We start from the raw sequence: 22,122 nt of genomic DNA, 5'->3' as shown, positions 1-22,122 counted from the left end.
TCACAGGCTTAAGCACTAATGATTATTGATCCATCCATGAATTTATATTTACCAAATGCAACTTTCCTTGCAATATCAACAGAACAAATATGATATCTGTGGACTCCTCTGATACAAGATAAATGACATACACAGCTGTCTCTCTTCACACTCTCATTCAGAGCAAAGAAACACACCTGCTGCTTTTAAACACACCTGGTTATTGTGTCTGGTAATGTGACTCAGGATTATGGAGCCTGGTTGGTCTAATTATGTCAGTGATTCAGACACCAGCCCTCAGGCAGCACCATCAGATCTAATACATACAGTAACTACCATGTTGAGAGCTGTTCATGCCTCTGTGCATAAAAGAAAGTTTTAAAGCTAATGCTGCATATTATCATTGACTTGATAATGCTCTTAACCCGTGTTTTCATTTATAGTATTAAGTTCTTTGGAACAGCTGTCGGGGAAACATGTTCCGCCATGTTACACATCGCGTCTTTAAGTATGATGGACTATTAAACATCTGATCCAGTGACATTTAGCAAAATCCACCCTGATTAAATTGTGTTACATTACACTTGCATCAGATTTTAATCAGTTTTTTGCAGCAGTTTGTCATTATTAGAAATGGCACGGTGTGCAAAATGGGGCAAAGGTGATATTTGATTATTATTTGCTGTGGCTCACATTGACCAACACCTCCACTCATGTCCATTACTGACACATGTGGCCCGAGTGATTGGAGTGTGGTTTTCACACTTGTGATTAAGGGTCTGATTGCTCAGGATGGAGAGAGAGAGAGAGTGACAGAGAGAATACTTACACCTTCCCTTCCTGCTGAGTGAGTTAGGAAGGATGTTGTAAGGGTGAGGAGAAAAACAACATTAAAGCAACACTGAAAGATAAAAATGTATTTTTCACATACTCCCAAGTAGGTGTCTTCAACTCACAAAACAGTTTTTCCATCACCTTTTTTTCTTTTTTCTGTTATTATTTATACCTGGAGGACATTCCGCACACCTGGGTTCATTTGTAACCGCTGACATTATACGAAGTGCAAGGCCCTGTCGTCGTAGATACTATTCAATACATAGTTATGTATATTATTCATCAACACATATTCACACTTGCATGTTTTTGGTCTGATACATACGTTGTCTTCTCCACAGGCTATCCCAACATTGTAGCAACATATGGAAGAGGCTACACTGGTTTTGCACCAAGTTATAGCTACCAGTTCCCTGGTAAGTTTGAACTGTCTGATCGTGTCACACGTGCATGCAAGATGTCAGCTGTTTGCTTCAGATTGAATGTGTAAAGCTCTCACATCCCTGCAGCACGTTCAACTCTACTTAAATGGCAAATTCCTTTCCTGGCAATCCACACGCAGCAGTCTAATCTCAATGCAGTGCAATCCCCCTTTGTGATTTGATAAGGTGACACTAAGCTATTATTTCTCCATTCACTACCCCAAAAGACCTATCAAATGGGAAAAGCCAGAATAACACCTAGAATATGGCAGCGCTACACATCAGAATTCCCCATTTAACATCTGATTTCATGGTTTATTTGACGGAGTGGGAGGTGGGCTGGCATGCCAGGTCCCTGTCTTTCAATGAAGAGAGAATTGCTATGCAATTTAGATTAGCTTTGCAAATGTCACATTTGGAGTATGTCATTGTTTACATTCACCATGTTTGTCTCCGTGTTACTGATCAGTGTAATGAGGTTGTGAATACCCACTGTCAGGGTAACAAACAGTCCATTGACTGTACTTTTCAACAGATCAGGTTTTATTGCTATTAACCTTTCAAGTGTAGTGTATTTAGAGGGAGCACTAACCTAGAGAAAATCTTACCTTAAGCCATCATTTGGGATGGTTTAAAATGTTTAACTTAATTGAATATATGAACGATAAGAAAGACCTTCCTAAGTGATATTGTGGTTTAGCAGCAAACTCCAGTAGTTTTTATTAACACAAACTGTTCTGCATACATTCAGGTTAGTTTTCAGGCCCTGGTTGCAACACAACTAAGCTTGTAATAACCAGGGATAATGATGATTGATTGACAGTTGTTAATAACTTATTTGCTAGAGTTTGCTGATTGTAAAATTAAAATGATCTACAATAAGATGAATATCTGACAAATGTACTTTGCTAAATCATTAAATTCTGCTGTGAGTATGAGACCAGAGCAGAGACAGTCAATGCTGATTTTAAAAATATGATTTATAATTGAAAAAAAAAACTAAACTGAAAAAGCTATCACTGGCAAAGAAAGATTTATACCTGAAAATTGTATATTTGCTCTGAAATAAAGATTTGTCTTTGAAGACAGTTTCCCTGAAAAATAAAACAGTCATTATAAATAGTTTCACTACTGTATTACCTTGTTTTAAGAATAATGAAATATTACTTAATTTCAAGTTTTTTTCATGTCTTGTTTTTAGTGACTTTTTTTTATGATGTCATTGTTTTTGTCTGATGTTTTTCAATTTCAACAGTCTGATACTGATGTAGTGTGAACAGGTGGGGTCGGAGGGGTAGGACAATGAGTGCATAATTTGTGTGGCACATCCTTCTGTCCATCCTCCAATGGCTAAGGTCCCGCTATGGCAACCAGTAATGAAATAACGCCCATGAAGAGGGTGGAAGTAGGGTACCAGGGAGCTGTTTGTCACTTGTAGTTAAGCAACAGAAGAATTCATCTGCTGTTTGTTTACCGATTAAAAAACTAACATGAGCTTTACCTGAGAGAGGACAACGATGTCAACAGCCATGCAGGCACTTTTATTACTTCTCAGGTTGAGACTTCTAGTTGAAATTTCTGCATGATACATTCAGCTTGCAGCTTGTTGATGAACAAGACAGCTCAGTAGGGTGAATTTGCCAATGTGAAAAGGCAAAAAGATGCGGCCTGAGCCTCTGGGAGTAATGGCTAAACTGGGGGGTTTCTGGTGTAGCCAACAGATACCGGGTCAAGACTAATGTCTGCATTTTTTTTCTCCCAAACTTGATACAAAGAATTTAGTCTATGACTGGATTATGATACTTATGAATACAGCTAAACCAAGCAAGTAAGTCTTTGCCAGGCGCTGCAGATATGCTGCAAGATTACATTTCAGCTGGTGCATTCTGCCTTTCAGTCACAGACTGTTTACTTGCGCAAAATCAGAGCTGGCTCAAATGTTATTGGTCAGTACCGTTCAAACTATAAACAGACACCAAAACGCTTTCAGCCCCAAAATTTTCACCGCTGAGATCTTGGCTGAGGAGTCAAGCAGTGCTGGAAGAGCCCTGTGGTGTGACAAAGCCAGAGGAAACAGGATTAAAATATGTTGGCCTCAGCACCACCGACCACAACTCACCAGGGAACATACTCGTAGGCTGCCGACTGCCCCCCCCCCCCCACACACACACACACACACACAGGCATACATGCAGCTGATGTCCCACCAGGATTGGCCAACACAACTTGTCAAATCCCAGCCCCCTCCAGCTACTCTTGCTCATCAACACTGCTTGTTCCATGTGAGGCTGATGGCAGAGGTTTGTCCCCTGAAGCTGAGTAAGAGATCAAAGCTTGTACCTTGAGTTTGTAGCTATAATCACAACCATAACGGCTATTGTCCTCCTATCTCTCTCCATAATGACATTGGGCATTTTAGTCTTGTATGGTGTTGCCAGATAACAGTCAGAAGCAAGTGTTCTTCTCTGCTATCATGAGTTGAGCAGAAGGTCTGAACAAACACATCACGCCTTCATCTATTTCTTTTCATTCCTGAATTATCTAATCCAAGACCTTTGATGAAGACTCTGTAAAGGCAGAGCTGATTGCTTTTTAGTGTTCCTCTCAGTCTCCTGGCTCCTCCCATGAAATGATTTTACCTTTTTATCCTTGCCCCTCCCCGTCATTCTCTTCCCCTGTGATTTCCTGATAGCACCACAATGACCTTGGTGCTCAGACATGAAAGGTGGAAGGCTTTTTCTCTCCCCTCTCCCAATTAGAAAAGTTGGCTCACTGCAGAGGTTCAGAATTGACTGCTGAGAAGGCAAGAAGGTTATCTTTTTCTGAAGTCCTGCCCAAAATCCTCACTGGGGATCTGATTCCAAGGAGGTCAAATGCTGTGGCTGTGCTGTGCTGTGTATGTTTTTGTGAACGCTGTTATTGTTCAGTCTTTGCTTTGATGGTTATTTCCATGTAAGATTTTTTTTTTTCTTTTCAGAAAATTTCAAAGTCAGATTCTTAAATTACTTTATCCTGCTTCATCGCTGTTTTAGTGCTTCCACGAGTGTTGCCTGAGACGTGAGTGAGAGGCGTATCAGTGGTGAACAGCAACAGTAATGATTACAGTTCATGCTCTCATATGGTATTGCTGTATTTGCTGTAATCTCATTTTAAATTTGGTTCCATAGATTTCATTGTTGATTTGTGTTAGTGTTGGTCTCTTTGTGCACCTCTGTATATTGAGTGTGATTCACACTAATCATATTCTACCACTTGGGTAATTGTGCTGTTAGTATGTACCTACATTGTGACACACTCCGCAATACTTCCAGCAGCAGCTCCGAGGCTTAGTATGAATGGAGAGAGTATTCAGAGATGCTGGGCAGCAGTGATAGCATTTGCATTTGCTCTACTTGTCCATTCATGTGCAGAGATATGAAAAAAAATGCATCTTCTACTGCTTTCCCTGGCTGCTTTCCCATCCTTTACCCATCTTACAGCAACCATTTGTTTCCTTGTTTTTGTCACAGTTCATTTATGGTGGACGTGTTGGTCTCTGATGAGAGCTCCAGCCACAGCAGCCTGTTTATGCATGTGTTTGGTCATGAAGCGCCAAGGTCGCAGCCTCTTAGATGAAACAACCTCGGCAGACTCAGCTGATAAAAGTTCCCCCTCCATTCTCTCCCTCTCTCATTGTCTCATCCTCTGCTTACCTGCTCATTTAGAGTTTCCTGAAATAGAAACATGCAGTATTCCGATACAAATTTATGCTTAAATTGTTAATTTCCTATCTTATAGGATATATTTATCCTTCCATTCCTCCACTCCTCCCTCAAAAGCAAACCATGGGTTAATTTGGATGTCACATATTCAGGTTGGATAAATTTGTGTTTATGGAGCTGGCTGGCCCTTGGGCTCATCACACATTAATGCTCCTGCCAATCAGCGGCATGTTGTTGCGTGAAGTCAGCCATGTGAACACTTGGATTTCACTCTGTAAATCCAGAATAACCGTAATTTGCACCTTCAACATATCCTTTTTTCATGTCACTGGCCTTTGTTTAGAGAGGGTTTGTACGCGCAATTCTCATGTAAATCAAAGAGCATATGATTTTTCTAAAAGTGGGTCTAAAATGTAATGGAAATAATTTAGAACTTTTGCACTTGTGGATTAGAAATACCTGCATGTCAATTTATTTGGCTGTTCCGTCATACCCATTATCAACAATGGCTCATGTAATACTGGTACTCTGTAGCACTGGAAGTCCTGTCAGAGAACTAACATTGTTGTGTTCTGGCCCCTAACATTTTCTGGAGGTAACATAAGTGACTTCAATGATGTGAAAACGGATGCTGTGTGAGCCGCAGTTGAGTGGATGTGAGGTGCACGCAGACCAATGCGTTTCTCACCTGTCTCAAGAACTGCATCTGACAGATTTTTGCTGCCTACTTTTTACATAGTATTTTGCTGTGATGTAATCAGAATGGATTCCTCCAAGTGGTGCAAAAGTAATCAAGTGATGAGGGGGGTGGGGGTGGGGCTGGAGCCTATCCCAGCTGACATTGGGTGAGAGTTGGGGTTCACCCTGGATGAGTCACCAGTCCATCGCAGCGCCATCAGGAGCACTTAGGGGCTCAGTGTCTTGCTCAAGGATACTTCAACATGGTCACCGGGGGAAGTGAGGAATGAACCAGCGACCCTTCGGTCATGATGCCGGTTTCTGTGACATCCTTAATAAAAATTAAAAATTCATTTTCTTTTTAGTTTTTTGTTTCCAAAGGACAATAAGCAAACAATTCCAGTAATCAATGTTTTCTTATTAGAGTTTGGATTTTATCCACTGCAGTCGCTGCAAACCTGCTCTGGTTTCCTGTTGGTGCCTTTGTGGCAGCTATCTAAATTTAAAACTTTAGACTTCACAAACATATCTGAAATACATGGATGAAGCTTTCTACTATTGCACATTTAACTCACAATTTTACTTTCATAAATAGCAAGACTGGAGCAGCGCTACATCATTTATGCTTCCAGCTATAATTTGTGATTCCTTTTACTGATCCTGGGGAATTATGACCATAACTGAGAAAGTCAATTGAAAGGCTGCATGCTCTGGCAAGGTCAAAAAAGCATGTATTTTACTGAATCTGCATGTGAAACCTGGCTTTGTTAGTGAGAGCAGCAGAGAGCTTGGGAAAGAGAGGGTGAGTGTTCTCTTGTTTTCCCCTCAAAGCTTAATTGTACCAGCCAGGGCTCTGCTGCAGGTCTCAGGTCTCAGCCTGCTGACTAGTAATTGGCTTTATTGTCAAGTAGAGCTATGGGGCACCTCTGTTAGCACCAGGAAGTGTCAGTGGGTCATGACCCACCATGACCCATGTGTCCTATTCAGTCCCTTTCTCCCTGTGATGGAACTCCAGCCTCTAATTGGATGCATACTCCAGTTGTCCCCTCTGCAACATGTTTGCATCTCTTGGGCCTCACAGGTATCTGTACAGAAACAGGAAGTGCATAATCAGTGTGTTGAGGTGTCACTTCAATAACCCAGGGAGAGCACAGCTTCGATTCAATTTCGGAGTGGATCATCAAGATTCACCTGGTATTTCTTCAGAATTAGCCATGGCCACTGGATAACCAACACAGATTTTCTCTTCATTTGGGAAAAATGTACAAATCTCTCTGAATATAATATTCATTGATCTTCCTTTTCATAATCACTGTTTAAATATCGCTTAATGTGTTTCAGTGATGGAAGGAGAACAAAAACCAGTTCTTGTTTTATGGGAAACTGTGTCTCCAGTTTACCTGAAGCATACATGGGGCCTCTGTAGCTGCACTCAGATGCAGGAGGAGATTGGTGCAGTTGCCTTTAATACCCTGTAGCCCACTCCACACTTTAAGTTAACCTAAAAATAAAACAAAATAGAGCGCTATTCATTCACACTTGTTCACACTTCACATGTACTTTGTATTTATTATGAACATGTTCATTTACGAACTCTACGGACAAACATTTTCTGTTGAGATGCTGCTGTTTTGAGTTTTCTTTGTCTTATTTTCTTCCAAACTGAACATTTACTGTCAAACATTGACTCTCCACTGCTCAGTGCACTCCAAGAATGACCCGACCTGCACTTTGATGTCTGTGTTACTATACATTACCTCACATCATGTTACATATTGCTTTGAGAACACCTGCACCCCAAGCGGGTGCTTCAGTTGACAGCTCCCCCACAGTTGCATTGTAACCCATATTACCGCTGTCTTTTCCAAGTCCCTGTGATGTTGCTCTCACCTGGAGGGAGGCAGACAGAGGTTGCAGGCTAATAGACTCTCACTGTCAGGGTGGGTGAAAGGAAACAAGCCTTATTTTTCACAGACAATGTGTCAACAATGGCTTGTCTATTTTGAGGAGAGGGATGATGACTGTGCCAATTGGATATTCGCTGTGCCTGAGTGCTTTCAAAAATAACTGTGTGAAATAAACCATTAGCTCTGACTGGAGGCACCCAAAATAGCCCCGGCTTGGGTGTGTTTGTATACATCAGGTGTTCATGGCCCTGTGAGGATATAAATCAGTCATTGCAAGAATCCACCTCACTTTTGGCCACAAATAAGATACTTTGTTTAAGGAAAGAGTTCAGCAGATAGTGGTCATGTTTGCAGTAAGTCTTATCATCAGAAGTGATGGCAAAACAACACTTGTGCGTGTTTGCACATTCAGCAATTTGAGGATAATGCACTGTAGTGCTCCAGACTGCCTGCTCTCACTATCCTCTCCACATATCACAAATGATGGGGCATTTTTGGAAAAGTATGAAAATGCCAACATCCTGAGGCTCACACACACATGCATTCACACACATTCACACATTTGTTACCTGTGAAACAGCATTTTTATCCACATGCTCTTCACTCTTGAAAGAGGACCACATTGATATTAATGGCTATGGGGAAGTGAGCCCCTTTTTTCAGGCCTTTAGTCCCCTTTCAGACTAAATGCCTTTTAGAATACAGATGAAGAAGAAGAAGAAGAAGAGTAAATACTACTTCTTTGTTTTATTGTCTGTCTGTCTGTCTGTATGTGAAAGTTAGCTTTCCTGCTCATAGGAGAGTGGACTCAATTCACATCTATAGTCCTTCCTGTTTCCTGGAGTGATCAAATGACTCCATCCTAATTTTTTTTATATAGAATCATACTTATTGAGATCAATCCACAAGAAGCAATGCAAACAATGCTTGTTTTCCAAATGAATATCGGTGGCAGTGAGGCCTCCTGTCCACACAGCAAAGTTTTTGTTGGTGATAATCAGTGGCAGGATGCTGCAGAGCACTGTATTGTTTCACAGTGCCAGATAAAGTACGCCGCATATGTGACATGTTTCTATGAAACAAATTACTTAAATTCTATGATGGACCAGCATGGCCCCTTTATTTTTCTTTTATTACCCGAGGTTGTTTTTTTCAAGCATCCACCAGTGACGGCCATGTACTTTCTATGAATGACCTTACAACTCCCAAGGTCTACGCTCAGCCTGACAGCTGTACAGTGAGGAGGATGTGTTTGATACAATCTGTTGGAGACATCAATACAGTGAACTGATGCACAAAACTCATTAACATTCATTTGCTCCCACAAACGGGCTTTTCATGCTGTGTTGTGACAGATTCTATCAGACATATACAGATCAAGATAAGAAGATACAACAAGAAATGGTAGCATTTATTATGCATAAGTTTTATCAGGAAAACTTTGGATCTCATCCACCATCTGGTTTATCACCTCAGCTATCATTCACCAGGTTTGTAATATTTTGTATCATCCATTCATGTAACCGTCCTTCACAATGGTACAACAACAATTACTCAGCAGATTTTCAATTCACATGAATACATGAACTTCATTCATTTACTAGCTTTGTGAATCAGAAAGATAAGGCAGCAGAACCATGCACTCTAAGATTGACTGACTTACTTGAAAATTGGTTTTCTTGGAAAATAAGGAGGCTTAAATCAGGACTGAACAAAAATATTAGAAATTTCAAATGCAAGGGCAGCACGGTGGTGCAGTGGTTACACAAGAAGTTTCCGGGTTCGAGCCCCAGCTCGGGGAATGAAGTATTTCTGTGTAGAGTTTGCATGTTCTCCCATGCAAATGTGGACAAGGCTGATTGATACTCTAAATTGACTGTAGGTGTGACTGTGAGTGTGAATGGTTGTCTGTCTCTATGTTGGCCCTGCGATGGACTGGTGACCTGTCCAGGGTGAACCCCACCTCTCACCCCAAAGCTGCTGGGATAGGCTCCAGCCCCCCGCGACCCTTAATAGGATAAGTGGTAGAAAATGTTGGATGGATGGATTTCAAATGCAACCAGCCTTTCACTGAAATATTGCTCACCACAAATAACATATTTTAAGAATTCTAAGCATTCATACAGTTTGCATTTGGGCCTGATTCTCCCTTTGGCTCTTGTCAAGTGACGCCATGTTGTCCACATCTTTAATCCTGAACAATTGTGTACAAAATAATATTGCCGAGGAGCAAAATAGTTCATACGTTATATTTTTATACAGTGATAGTTTTTAGCATCATCAGTTGAGCTTCAGGGCACAAGCATTTGAAGGTCAAGATGAGTCATGTTTTCAGACTATGCTGACTATGTTCACACTGTCCACACTGAACTCTTTTAAAGGTTTCCTGAAATCAGTGTCTATTAATTCTGCATCCAGTGGAAATTTCCTAAAACATCCATTCGGCTGCCACAGTTTGATCTGTTTAGTTTGACAATATTTGAATGGTCTGAAGGGACAAATAATGTAATTATATACCAAAATTTGGTAGCTGAGAGGTACCCCAATCAGTCTCTTCTCTGCTCCTCTATCATGTGCAGGTAATTATGCACATTCACCACTATTGCATTATGTAAACACCAATCAAACTCCAAGTCCCTCCCTATCTCCATGATTTTACCTGAACAGGTAAATACTGTATGTAGAAACATACAGCACTCATGTGTTCATTTCATGGGTCCTTTAATTAGGCAATAATACAAGTGAGGGTCTTCCTTGTTTCAAGTGCTGAAGGCTGTTTCACATACTTTAATCAGTAAGTTCTATATGAATATTATATTTTGGTGTCAATTTTTTTTTAAATAATTTATGTTAGTTGTTTGATCTATTTACAACTGCCTGTCTCATCTTTTCCCATAAGGCCAATAATCCAATCCCAAGATAATAGAAAATGAGATTTCCAGTGGGGCCTTCCATTTCTTGAAAATCCCCCCTCCATTCCCAGATAGCACTATTTCACTGGGGTATTGGCTTGGTTAACAAAGATGGACTGCGTCTCCATTGGGTGATGGCGATGATGCCTAGAGGAACACAATCACTGTTCCTAAGTGGACACTAAATCACAGTTCTCCATCCCAAACGCTCAGCTTCCCTCCATTTCCTATTTTCAGAGAAGAATGAGCCCTGAAAATATAGCATAACCAATGAGGGATGATACTGGAGGCACTGACTACATTGCCATATGCCATTCATTCCATTTACAATACACAAAACTGTGCGTCAAACAAACATTACAGAGAGCCAAGAAATGGTAAAGAGATGTTGAAATAAGAACCCACATTTGCTAAGCAAAGGAAACTGGGACAGCATGGAGGGCGAAATTGAAATATAGATTAAATGTAGAGGAATAGAAAAGAAATCCAAAAATAACCTCTATAGCATGCTTGTTTGTCCTTTGGGCTCTTTCACCGTCTTCATCCCCAGTCCCAGTTTCCAGAAGCCCTCGAAGGACAAGATAAGTAGCATGGCCCAGAAAACCACTACAATCTAAATTCTAAACACTGGCTTTATCTTTTCAGCAATAAAGGGTCCATGAAATTGATTTAATGCTGCATAGGGTTTTCCTGGATGGCAAGCATCTCAGGGTGCCAACAAGGCGCTGGCCCTGTCTGATCATTAACCTTGACTAATCTTACTTTGTTCAAGTCACTCAGTCATCTTCTGCTGGCAGCTGCTTCTCACCGCTGACGCTTCCCTCCTGATAAATAGAGAGAGGATGGAGCGGCAAGCCTGAATTTCAGATTGAATTTCCAGATTCCTTAGGATGCTTGAATGGATTTCCCAGGTCAGGAAAACACATCATGTAATGTTAGATATGCAAAGCCATATTTTATCAAGGCTCTTGGTTTATTTATTGTCATTTCATAAACATGCTTTCACATGAAAAGAACAGGACTTGCAACTTAGATTCCAGCAGTGAATATGAGGGCCAAATCATTACCACATCCCTTCCAACTGTATATCAAGTTTTTCATCTGTTTGTGTGTTGAGGGAGAAAAATTTGGATCAGGCGCTAGCTTTTTACTGGCATCTGGGGAACTTCCCTGTTGTCTCTGTTAAGGTTTGTCCAAGGTTGCAGGGTCTTGCTCTACAGATGTTCATGTTAGGTTATATGTTTCTTTTTTGGTTTTGTTTTTGTTTTTATGGTTGACAGGCCAAAGGGTGTGTGCTACATAATCACAGTGAAATCATGACATTGCAACCTCACTGTGGAGCCTCTGGTGTTGTGCTAAAGACTACTATGCGGTTACAATAAATTAATAAAGGTCTGTCGTCTCTGTTCCCCTCTCAGGCTTCCCAACGACAGCTTATGGGCCAGTGGCAGCAGCGGCAGTAGCAGCAGCACGCGGCTCAGGTAGGGGGACCTGTGGAAGAGGCGGCAGCTACATGGCATATGGGCAGAATGCAGGGGCAGGTAAACGCTCTGTCTGTATTCTGTGTGGCCTGACGCTCCCTCCATGCTCTCTTTCTGACACCTCACACAAACACACATATAGAGTCTAGCATGGAAAAACCTCACCCCAGGTCAAACACGTGATTGACAACAAACCCAGCAGTTTAGACAGGCAACATCCTCCAGGTAGCAATAGAAACTGTGTCTGAAGGCAGCTTTGTCCTTTTCCTCCTCCATAAACCTGGTCCCTTGTGGTCAATGTACTCAGGGCTATGCCCACCACCTTCCTCTCATCCACACTCCCCTGATGGAGGAACTGGAGCCTTTCCAGCTTTCTCTGGATGGTAGCAGGCACAGATCAGTTGTCTGCAGTCTTGCACGAATCTCCCTGTCACAGAAACATGCAGATCCAGGAAGTTCTTTGCAGTAATAAGGAGGACAAAAAGACCATATTTCTGCAAGTGCCCTCAGACATCCTTGAAAGCCAATCAAACTCCACCCAAATGTACAGGAATTTACTCTTGTTAAACATGGCAAATGAGGTGAGGAGAGACTCACCACTAAGGTTGAAAAAAAACCTCTCTGAACTGATAAAACTTAGTGTTGTCCTCTTTGAGAATCCAAAAGACGGTCACCCTGATGTTGACTCATGAAAGTGTCTAAATGGTTCTTTAAAATTACACAACTCAAGTAACAGAAAGTCGGGTTCTCCTAACTTTTTGAACTTTTTTAAAGAACGTCGTGAACCCAAATCCTTCTACTTGTCTTTTTCTTTTATACAAGACATCATAGGTGATGCAAGTTATGTTTGAATATGTTCATATATATAAATATATATATATATGTGTGTGTGTGTATGTATATATATATATATATATATATATATATATATATATATATATATATATATATATACATATATACATACGTATACATATATATACATACATATATGTATACGTATGTGTGTATATATATATACAGTATATATATATATATATATATATATATATATATATATATGCTGAACTTTTGCACATTCTATATTTTTACTCTGGGACTTAATAGAATAGCTTTGTATTAACAGTAGTTATGTTCTGACATATACTGGCTCTTTATGCCTCCCAACAGTTCATCTTCTGTCTTGAACAAACTGTTATAGCAAGTGTTTGTGAAAGGCCTACATTCCTGAAAGCCCATTTACTTGCAATTGGCCAACTTCTGAAATCCAGCCCCAGGGCAGCATCCCCAGTGGGCGTGCTGTGACTGAAACTGATGAGCGTATAAAGACACCGGTAATGAGCTGACGTCACAACATGAAAGTATAAACAAGGGATGGAAACAGAATGTTCAGAGCAGTGTGAAGCCTAAGCTGTTAGCCCACAGGAATTACTTTTATACATATGTTGTGAATTCCCTCTGTCCTACTAAGGAACATTGTCGCAGAAGGGTTACAATATTATTCATGCTTTACAGTATATAACCCTCCTGACTGGAGTATGTGAGTTCACGTATGCTCAAGTGTTATCAGGTACATACTGTTACTCTAGCCCAGTGGTTCTCAACTGGTCTCACCTCCAGACCCACCTTGTTTCCTTAATGACACATTACAAACCAAAGTTTTGGAAATGGTCAACCACTCAGATGTATTTGATTGAAAATAAAAGCTGTCTGGACCAGAGTCAGTGTGTCACCAGAAAATATTCCCTCAATACATTAAATTAGTCAAGTCAGATTTACCACTGCAGTGCATTTAAAACACCGTCGGCTGACCAAAGTGTTCCGTCAGCATAAGTGATACTTTGTAACACACTTACGCACAGGGATGCCAAACCAAGCATCCAGGTGGCCATACTAGTACTGCAAAGGGGACTTTTTTATGTGGAATCAGAACCACATTAATTTTAATTTAATGCTAATTGATCATATGGCCATTTAGCCCTCTTCTTCCTCGGATGTTCATGTCTTTGTGTAGCATGAGGGTCAATGCATCGTCTCTCCGTGGAAGTATGTCTGACAGCATCACTATAAACAATCAGACATTTCAAACAGTCATGTAAACACAATGGGAATAAAGTTCATCAAGCCTCTTTCTGGTGCAGGATTTAGCCACTCACACCAGAATTCATCTCTCTACATGACAAAGCAGATCAAACACAACAAATGATGACGTCAAGCGATCACTGCTGTTGTATCCTGGACTGGATTCCACAGTCTGCCGTCAGCAAACAAATATTTCAACAGGTTTCTAATCAGCTGCATATACACAGACTAATATTTTCTGGCCAACCAAAACCGAACACCACACACTTTCTTTTCATGAAACAACTAATCACGCATGGCCAGAGTTGGAATAGCAGTAATAAGACAATTTGGTCTACCTCATCAAAATACTTTCTGTGTTGTCGTCACACAAAAATAACATGAACCTGTCAGAGGCTAAAGATGGTAACTTGAGCAATTGCTAATGTTAGTTACCAAATGTTGGCTTACCTGTCCAACAGAAAAATGGTGACCTCAGCATGGCTCTTCAGCCTCGTTCGGTCTTTCAGTTTAGACCACAATAGAAATGCTGAGCCAATTTTGACCCTCATCTTGCTCCTTTGTTGGTCAGGCAGGATTTGAGAGGAAGAACTGATGAAACACAAATGTTTCTCAGCCACTTCTCTGGTTATTCCAACACCTGGCAACTCCTGAGCTCCTGCTGGGGAGCTCCTGTGACGACACATAGGTTGCACATGATATCAATGTGTTTGTGCTGATATCAATGTGTTTGTGCTGTTGTCTCAGAGATCCTGAACGACGGCCAGCCAACTTGCTGGAATGTAAATATTATGAACATTTTGGGCTCATTCGTTTTTTTTTTTTAAATAAGCATTTCACCATTATCATATTTTTCTGGGTAAATTTAGACTTTTATTCTGCACCTTTCTAAAAGTTCTGTGGATGCATTCTTTTTTAGGTCTTTTTTTTTTTTTAATTAGATTTTTTTTGTCAGGTAAAAGGCGTGATCTCAGTCCAGTGTAGCTGGGTTGGCTGCCATCTTTGCAGGCCATGAGTCAGGGAGCTATAAATGTTTTCCATGACACCATTGCCTGTATAGTTCAGCCAGTATTTAGTTTCTTGTCATACAGGATTGTTCACTGAATCCATGGAGTGTCAGGAGTGTGAGTTAGGAAGATCCTGAATCTATACAGCTGATGGAATCTGTACTTGCTGGACACGTCTCAAAGTTCTCAGTGATCAGAAGCTCCCTTGTACTTTGAAGTAGATAATTAATGCTCGAGCTTCTTGTGTACTCGAGAGGCGAGACAGGCAAGGAAGTTGTTTTCTCCAAACCATTTCACATCCACATAGCCGTCATTGTTGCCTCTGATGTGTTTCTGAAGTGCAAATGTGAAACAAAAGGGGCTGAGTTGCCAAATGCATGCACATTTATGCCATTCATGCATATCTGTTCATGGCCCACCAAAAAACTAACTGAGGTGAAAACAAGGGTGCATCCTCAAGTAACAAACACTCCCTTTGTATCACCAATAACTGCCCCTGTGTGTTGCAGCTCGTACAACACAAATCAAAGATAAACCCTTTTCATTGTAATTGCAAATCAATTATACTTTTTTATCAATTAAAAATGTACCATAAAGGGATATTTCTAAAGTAATACCTTCATATGGACTTTGAAGTAAATGAATATTATCAATTTTATTATATTATTTGTAAAAGAAAATGAATAATATATGTTGTTTTTCCTTTATGAAGTATCGAGAAACCCATTTATGGTACAACAGTCATACAGTCTCATGTCCCCTCAGAGTCATCTTGAATAATTTTCACTTTTAATTGAGCACTAAAGTGATTATTTAAGATCACTCTGAAGGGACATGAGATCTTTGGGAGACGAAAGTAGACACAAAATGGTTCTGATCCATCTATTTTGGATCTGTCTTTTTTTTTTTTTTTTTTAGGCCATTCAAAAATATCTTGAAATGAAACCACAGAGGTTTAGAGTATAAAATCACTGTTCGGTGGATCTGTTGACAAATTAACAACATGTAAAATGTGAACTCAATTACACACTACTCATTTTAAAATGTCAGATGCCAAAACGGTCAGAAAACACACTTCGTTGTATTCTTCAAACCAGTTTTTCAAGTCAAATAGATGTTGAGTGTAAATACAATATTTCCCTATGAACTGTAGCATAAAGTACAGCATTAAATGGATATACTCATGGAAAATATGGAATGATTTGCTTGACACTTTATCATCTATTAGATATTTGGGTTGTAAATGAGCTGCCATTCTATTCATATTAAGCTGCAAGGAATTGCTCTTTATGTAAATTAGTCTGTGATCCAGCTCCTGTTTCTTTTTACAGAGAAAAAAACCCACAACAATCCAAACTAAAAAGGGGCCCTAGTCTTCTAACTGTAATAGTCAGTAAAGTGAGTCTTAGATTTTCCATAGGATGAAGAGATTGTTGTGAAAACAGGATTTTTTACTTTAAGGATATTGTGCAGCCACATGTCCTGAAAAACGTATTCCCATGAGTGCTTGTGGGCTGTTATCTCTGAGTCTGCAAGATCAATGTGCACCAGCAACATCTCATACGCACCCAAACAAAAGCACATGTGACAGCAAACAGGTGATTGTGCTAACTACTTATTTACATACTTGGTCCTGCCTTCAGCACTGTCACTTCACAGCAAGGAGGTTCCAGGTTCGAGCCCCGGCTCCATCACAGGATCTTTCTGTGTGAGTCTCCATGTTCTCCCTGTTCCTGTGTGGGTTCTCTCTGGTACTCCAGCTTCCTCCCACAGTCCAAAGACATCAAGAGGGGACGAGGCTGATTGATACTCTAAATTGACTGTAGGTGTGACTGTGAGTGTGAATGGTTGTTTGTCTCTATGTGTTGGCCCTGCGATGGACTGGTGACCTGTCCAGGGTGAACCCCGCCTCTCGCCTGAAGGCAGTTGGGATAGGCTCCAGCCCCCCATGACCCTTAACAGGATAAGAGGAAGAAAATGGATGGATGGATGTTCCTGCCTTCCACTGACTTTTTTCAATATGCTCAAAAAATAATGCTTTGTGTCTGGGAGAGAGTAACTCAGAGAGAAGTACCTCAACATGACAATCCAGTAACCTCTACTTTTTACACTTCCATGCAGATAAAAGCTGAAGGCGTTATTTTTTTCGGGTTGTCTGAATGTATGTGTTATATGTGGAAAGTCCCATTTTCCCTGAGCACAGTATCAACACATTTAGTTGAAATTTGGCTTTATTGTCCACTGGGAGTCAAGGTTGAACTGAAAGGTTTTTGGTGGTCAAAAGTCTCTTTCACCTCACATGAACACCTTGGCGATGTTTCTTCAAATTACGTACAGAAATCAACTGGGATTCAAGGTCAAGGTTGACATGAAAAAATGTTCGTGGTCAAAGGTCACAGGTGACAGGCACACAACACAGTACCATAAAACCACAATGCAGAATTGATAGAACTTTTTCTGCCAGCTTTGACAACAACCTATTCTTATTTTTTTAAATATTATTTGTAATAGATATGTTATTCCACAGCTTTATTTTGTACAGACTAGTAATGATAAGGTAATATTCATAGTGCTGTATAATATTCATATTGATCGAACAACCAAAATCCAAATTGCTTCCAAACAGCTCAGTGTAACTCTCTACGTGATTGTTCTTCTTTCATTTAGTTTAGTTTTACCTGCATTCCAATTTAATGTTTGGGGTTATTTTGATTCGAAATTTCAAATATTAATTTACAGGCCTCATCATTATTGTAAAAGTCAATGAAAGCCGTACCCTCCACCCCCACTTCTCCCCTGTCTCCCAGGGCTCCCTGATTATGGGTTGTACTCTGCAGCTGGCGGCGACATGAGGGGAGGAGCACCCTACTCCCTGGCTGACTATGGCTCCCTCGGGCCCCAGACGGCTGCTCAGATGCTACCCAATGAGCATGCCAGCTCAGCCTGCAACTCTCCCACCTCCCTTCAGCACCACCTGCACAGCCCGGACCCTTTTAAGTGCCCAGGTGTGTACCTTCATGTCTCTGCTCCTCCTTCATATGCATTTAAGAGCCACAGCATCATTGACAATCCTTTGAGAGAGACAGAAGGAGTGTGGAGGGTAATGATAAGGCAGTGAAGCATGACACCATGGAACTACTGGCAATGTGCCTGCAGTACAGTTTATGCTTTTCACAACACTGCCTCTGGAGGATTGTTCATGTAGACTCTTTACATGAAAGCTGATCTAACAGAATGTGTCCCTTGTGTATTTGCCAAATACTATTTGGCATTACTGCATGAGTTATTATATCAAAACGAATGCAAAATAGGAGTAAAAGAGAGAGTAAATGTTTGTCTGTGGAGGCTTGCATGTTTAGGCTTTTGGTTATTTCTTTAGTTCCCTGAAAAAATTGTGAAATAAAGAGACTTCTTTGCAAATAACTATATCTTTGTGCTTTCTCTGTAAGATTTAAGATTAAAGGATATTCTTTACGGTTACCAAAGTTTACTTGAGTGTGTTGATGCCGACTGAATTAAATGAACGACGAGTCAATTGTGTGCATGTAAATATAGAAGCTATTTCTAATGTTTTTATTGTACTGAGAAACAATCTACTCTAACTGTTTTGGGGTTTTTTTTTTTAATTCATGGAGTATGTCAGCGATTCCTTCCCAAAATAGATTTGAAGGTGGAGTCATTCATGTTTGCATGCTGGAAAAAAAGTTCAATTCAAACACAACCCTGGCTTTGTAACTGGGAAACAAAGAAAGTGACTTGAACTGAGCCACACCCTTCTTCTTTCAATTCTTAAAGAACTTGTCTTCTTCTTCATTGTTCAGGAGGAATGTCACAACACCATGTTAGCGCTGAGACTGACGTAGTATCAGGGCCAATGTGGTGAAGACAGCTGTTTTTGCTAGAAAGGGCAGATCCCATATTCTTTTTTGGAATCAATATATTTCTGCCACCATCATGATGGTAGTGGTAGTAACGTAGCACTTTGGGGCTGCCTTAAAAGGTCTTCATTACATTTGTGTTAATTTTACCATTGTTTATTCTAGAATGTAAGCTCATGGCCTAGTAAGAATGGCATTGAAATGGTGGAGTTCATATTCACATGCAGATCCCAGCAGACATTGTCAGATCACCATGAATTACTTTGGATTATTATCCCAGGAGTTGAGTGGAGTTAGCAATTTGTGCTACAAAGTAAGCTAATGGCTATGACACACAAACTAACACCCTGGCCGTGCTTCTCCCAAACTAACGATCTTTTCCGGACAAGACTGGTCAGCTAAACTGAGGATAACACTGAGGTATGGCACAAAAAGCTAAATGACATTCATTGAAGTAGTGGGTGATTCAGACTTTGCAACTCCGTGGGGTGAGAAGGATAAGGCTCTATCAAAGAATGTTGTTTTTTTTTAGCTGGGCCATGCTTTTTTTCTCAAATGATGGATGGATATTTGGGCACCCTATTTACATATAGTGCACATGCTGTGGCTGCGGGGGGATGTGCCCCCAGACCACAGGATCCTTGAGTGTCCTCTAAGCATTAGCACTGGTTCATGAAGACATGTTATTAAAAACATGGAATTTCAAAAACTTCAATCTACTTTCTCTCCTGGAAAAAAAAATGGGTGGCAGTCTGTATTTCCTCTCTTCTTCAGCATTGCTCCCCCTTGTGATGCGAGTCTGTACAAATGCAGCTCACCCCTGCAATCACACATTTCCCTGTACACTCTGTGTAATTTCCTGCCTGTCAGGCAGCAGGCTAGGTCCAATACTCTAAGCACTTAGTAGAAGATAATCACCATCATATATTTAAAAGAGTCAAGAGAGGAGCGAGGGGATTTATAGAGGGGGAGGGGACATGGGTGTGGTGAAGTGTAGGGGCGACAGGTGTTGATTAGATGAGGGGTGTTGTGCCCCAATCCCCTGAGTAATGTCTGCCAGGCATTCATAAACTGCCTGGTAGTCACATCTGACAGTGCAGAGCATCAAAACCAGTGACTAGTGAAGGTGAGAGGAGTTTTTGCCAGATATTTTGTTTTTCACATTTGCATGGTGTAGAAAGAAACAAGCACAAACTGACACATGTAGGAATATTACATCTTTCATAGAATATAATTCAACGGGGTGTCGAGACTTCCAAGACAAAAAGAGCAGGAGTTGGTGGAGTATTGGATACATATTCTTTTTTTTTTATCACAAAACAGTAAAAATGCAACAAATTATTGTTATTATTATTATTATTGTTGCTGTCCTGCTGATGTGAAAAATAAGTAGTAATATTAATAAATATGACATATTCAGATGATAATGACAAAAAATAGTGAGCGTAATAAATGCTATGTATTTAAAAGATACCTATAAAATAATAAAAAACAAAAGCACTGGAGTTGTGCGCCCCATTGAGTGCCTTCCTGCAAGCAGATTTACTCAAATATGTGTTGAGCTATACCAAAATAGGATATCCTTTCATTGATTTTGTTTCCCATATTAGTCTTTTCAACAATACAATCTGTCCCTGTCATAATAGAGTTATGTGCAATTATCCTGTTAGTGAGATACTGCCTTCACAAGAATTGGACAGACATGAGGTCACAGTTACCTTTGCCTTTGACCACCAAAAATTTCATTTCATCTAAGAGTTCAAGTGGACGTTTAGACAAAACTTGAAGAACTACCTGAAGAGACACTGAGAGAGACAAACGGACGGACCAAAAACAAGCAGTCTTAATGCCCCTACCCCTCAGAGAGAGCCTGACATTAGCCATCTATTAATAAATCATTACCCAGTACTCCAAATAAGATGCATGAGTCATCTCATCAGTGCTGAGTTCAGGGGCATCAAGTATAGAATCCCATGTACAATTGAATTATAATGATGAATGAAATGAATAGTTAAAACATAACAGTATGAAAAGACTATGAATAGACTGTCATCTCTCAAAATCCTGTTTTTCTTCTTCTTCTTCTTCTTCTTGTCAATGATATCATAGTCACCTTTCTTCTCTGACTGCCACCTAAGTTTTAGGACATATTTCCACTGGCTCACTGCGATTCAGGTCAGGTGAGGTCTGGTCGGTTTGGCCCCGTTTCCTCTGGCCCCAACACGGTACTGACCATTATCATTTTGGTCCCTGCTCCGCTGGGATTCCAAGCGGGCCAAGGGGGGACTAAAATGGGACGTAAACACATAGTGGGGCGCTGACTGGGTAACTTACCCGCTTACGTCGTCTACTTCTTATCATCTTGTCCTCAGCGGAATACTGGTCAATTGCTTGGTAAACTCTTTTCTACTTCTCTTGGGTGTTCTGTTTCGCCGCTTGTAGCCTTGCCTGTTTGGCGTCCTTTATTTTAGTTTAAGCAAAAACCACTGATCGAGCAACAGGCATAACGCTGCCTCCATGTCGTCCATTGTTGTTGTCTCTCAGCCGGTGAGCCCACCCACACTGATGTGGTACTCAGTGCTGGTGGAAACACACCCGTACCGAGCCGTACCAACCCGACCCAAGCAGAAGTGAGACAGTGGAAATGCGCCCTTATTTTCCCTGAATGATCTGTCTGGTGGTCCCTTTTTTAACAGGATCCAACCCAACGCGGCCCGGACCCTTTCCTGGTGCCAGCAGCCCTGGTCCTGTAGCTGACCTGTATGGCCCTACAAGTCAGGACTCGGGTGTAGGCAACTACATCAGTGCCACCAGCCCTCAGCCAGGTTCTGGCTTTAGCCACAGTATTGCTGTGAGTATATCAATTTTATCACCATCGTAATCATCACATATGTCCACTAACTCCTCTCGGCTAAAGTCATCACTTATTTACTTATCCTCATTTCAGCAAAGAAGAATGTGAGATAGAGAGGAGTAAAGTGACATAGAGATTATCTGGACTGTCCAGCAGTTGAATCAATAATTCTGTCATGGTGTGCAATCCTATTGACTCCCCTTCCTGTCTCCTAAGAATGTCTTTGGTTGATAAGAGCTTGATGTTCAAGGTCAGGTTCAGGGATCCACCCTGTCTCCTTTTCCCTTTTCAAACTCACACCTCTACCTCAGTGTGCCTCTGATTTTTCTGAGCACACATCACCTTCCCGATGTGTCACCTCTCTTCATGTGTCCAACAGGCCCAGGG

The 22,122-nt window shown here is 40.8% G+C and overlaps 1 protein-coding gene across 4 annotated transcripts in view; it reads left to right on the top strand.

The window, feature by feature from the left end:
- LOC147254444 (RNA-binding protein Musashi homolog 2-like) overlaps positions 1 to 22,122 on the top strand; it is a 208,296-nt gene that overhangs the window by 174,649 nt on the left and 11,525 nt on the right. For 2 of the 4 annotated variants that reach the window (XM_086216098.1, XM_086216100.1), the window contains exons 10-13: positions 1,155 to 1,229; positions 11,852 to 11,974; positions 17,811 to 18,008; positions 21,578 to 21,732. In XM_086216098.1, the coding sequence (XP_086072224.1) occupies positions 1,155 to 1,229; positions 11,852 to 11,974; positions 17,811 to 18,008; positions 21,578 to 21,732 (551 nt within the window). The remainder of the gene's footprint in view (positions 1 to 1,154; positions 1,230 to 11,851; positions 11,975 to 17,810; positions 18,009 to 21,577; positions 21,733 to 22,122) is intronic. The other 2 variants (XM_086216099.1, XM_086216101.1) reach the window with 2 other exon arrangements.

The sequence above is a fragment of the Aulostomus chinensis genome, chromosome 10 (genome assembly GCF_037954235.1).
Source record: "Aulostomus chinensis isolate RoL2024-O1b breed Wild chromosome 10, RoL_Achi_v1.0, whole genome shotgun sequence".
Lineage (NCBI taxonomy): Eukaryota > Metazoa > Chordata > Actinopteri > Syngnathiformes > Aulostomidae > Aulostomus > Aulostomus chinensis.
This window is presented reverse-complemented; position numbering and strand designations above follow the sequence as displayed.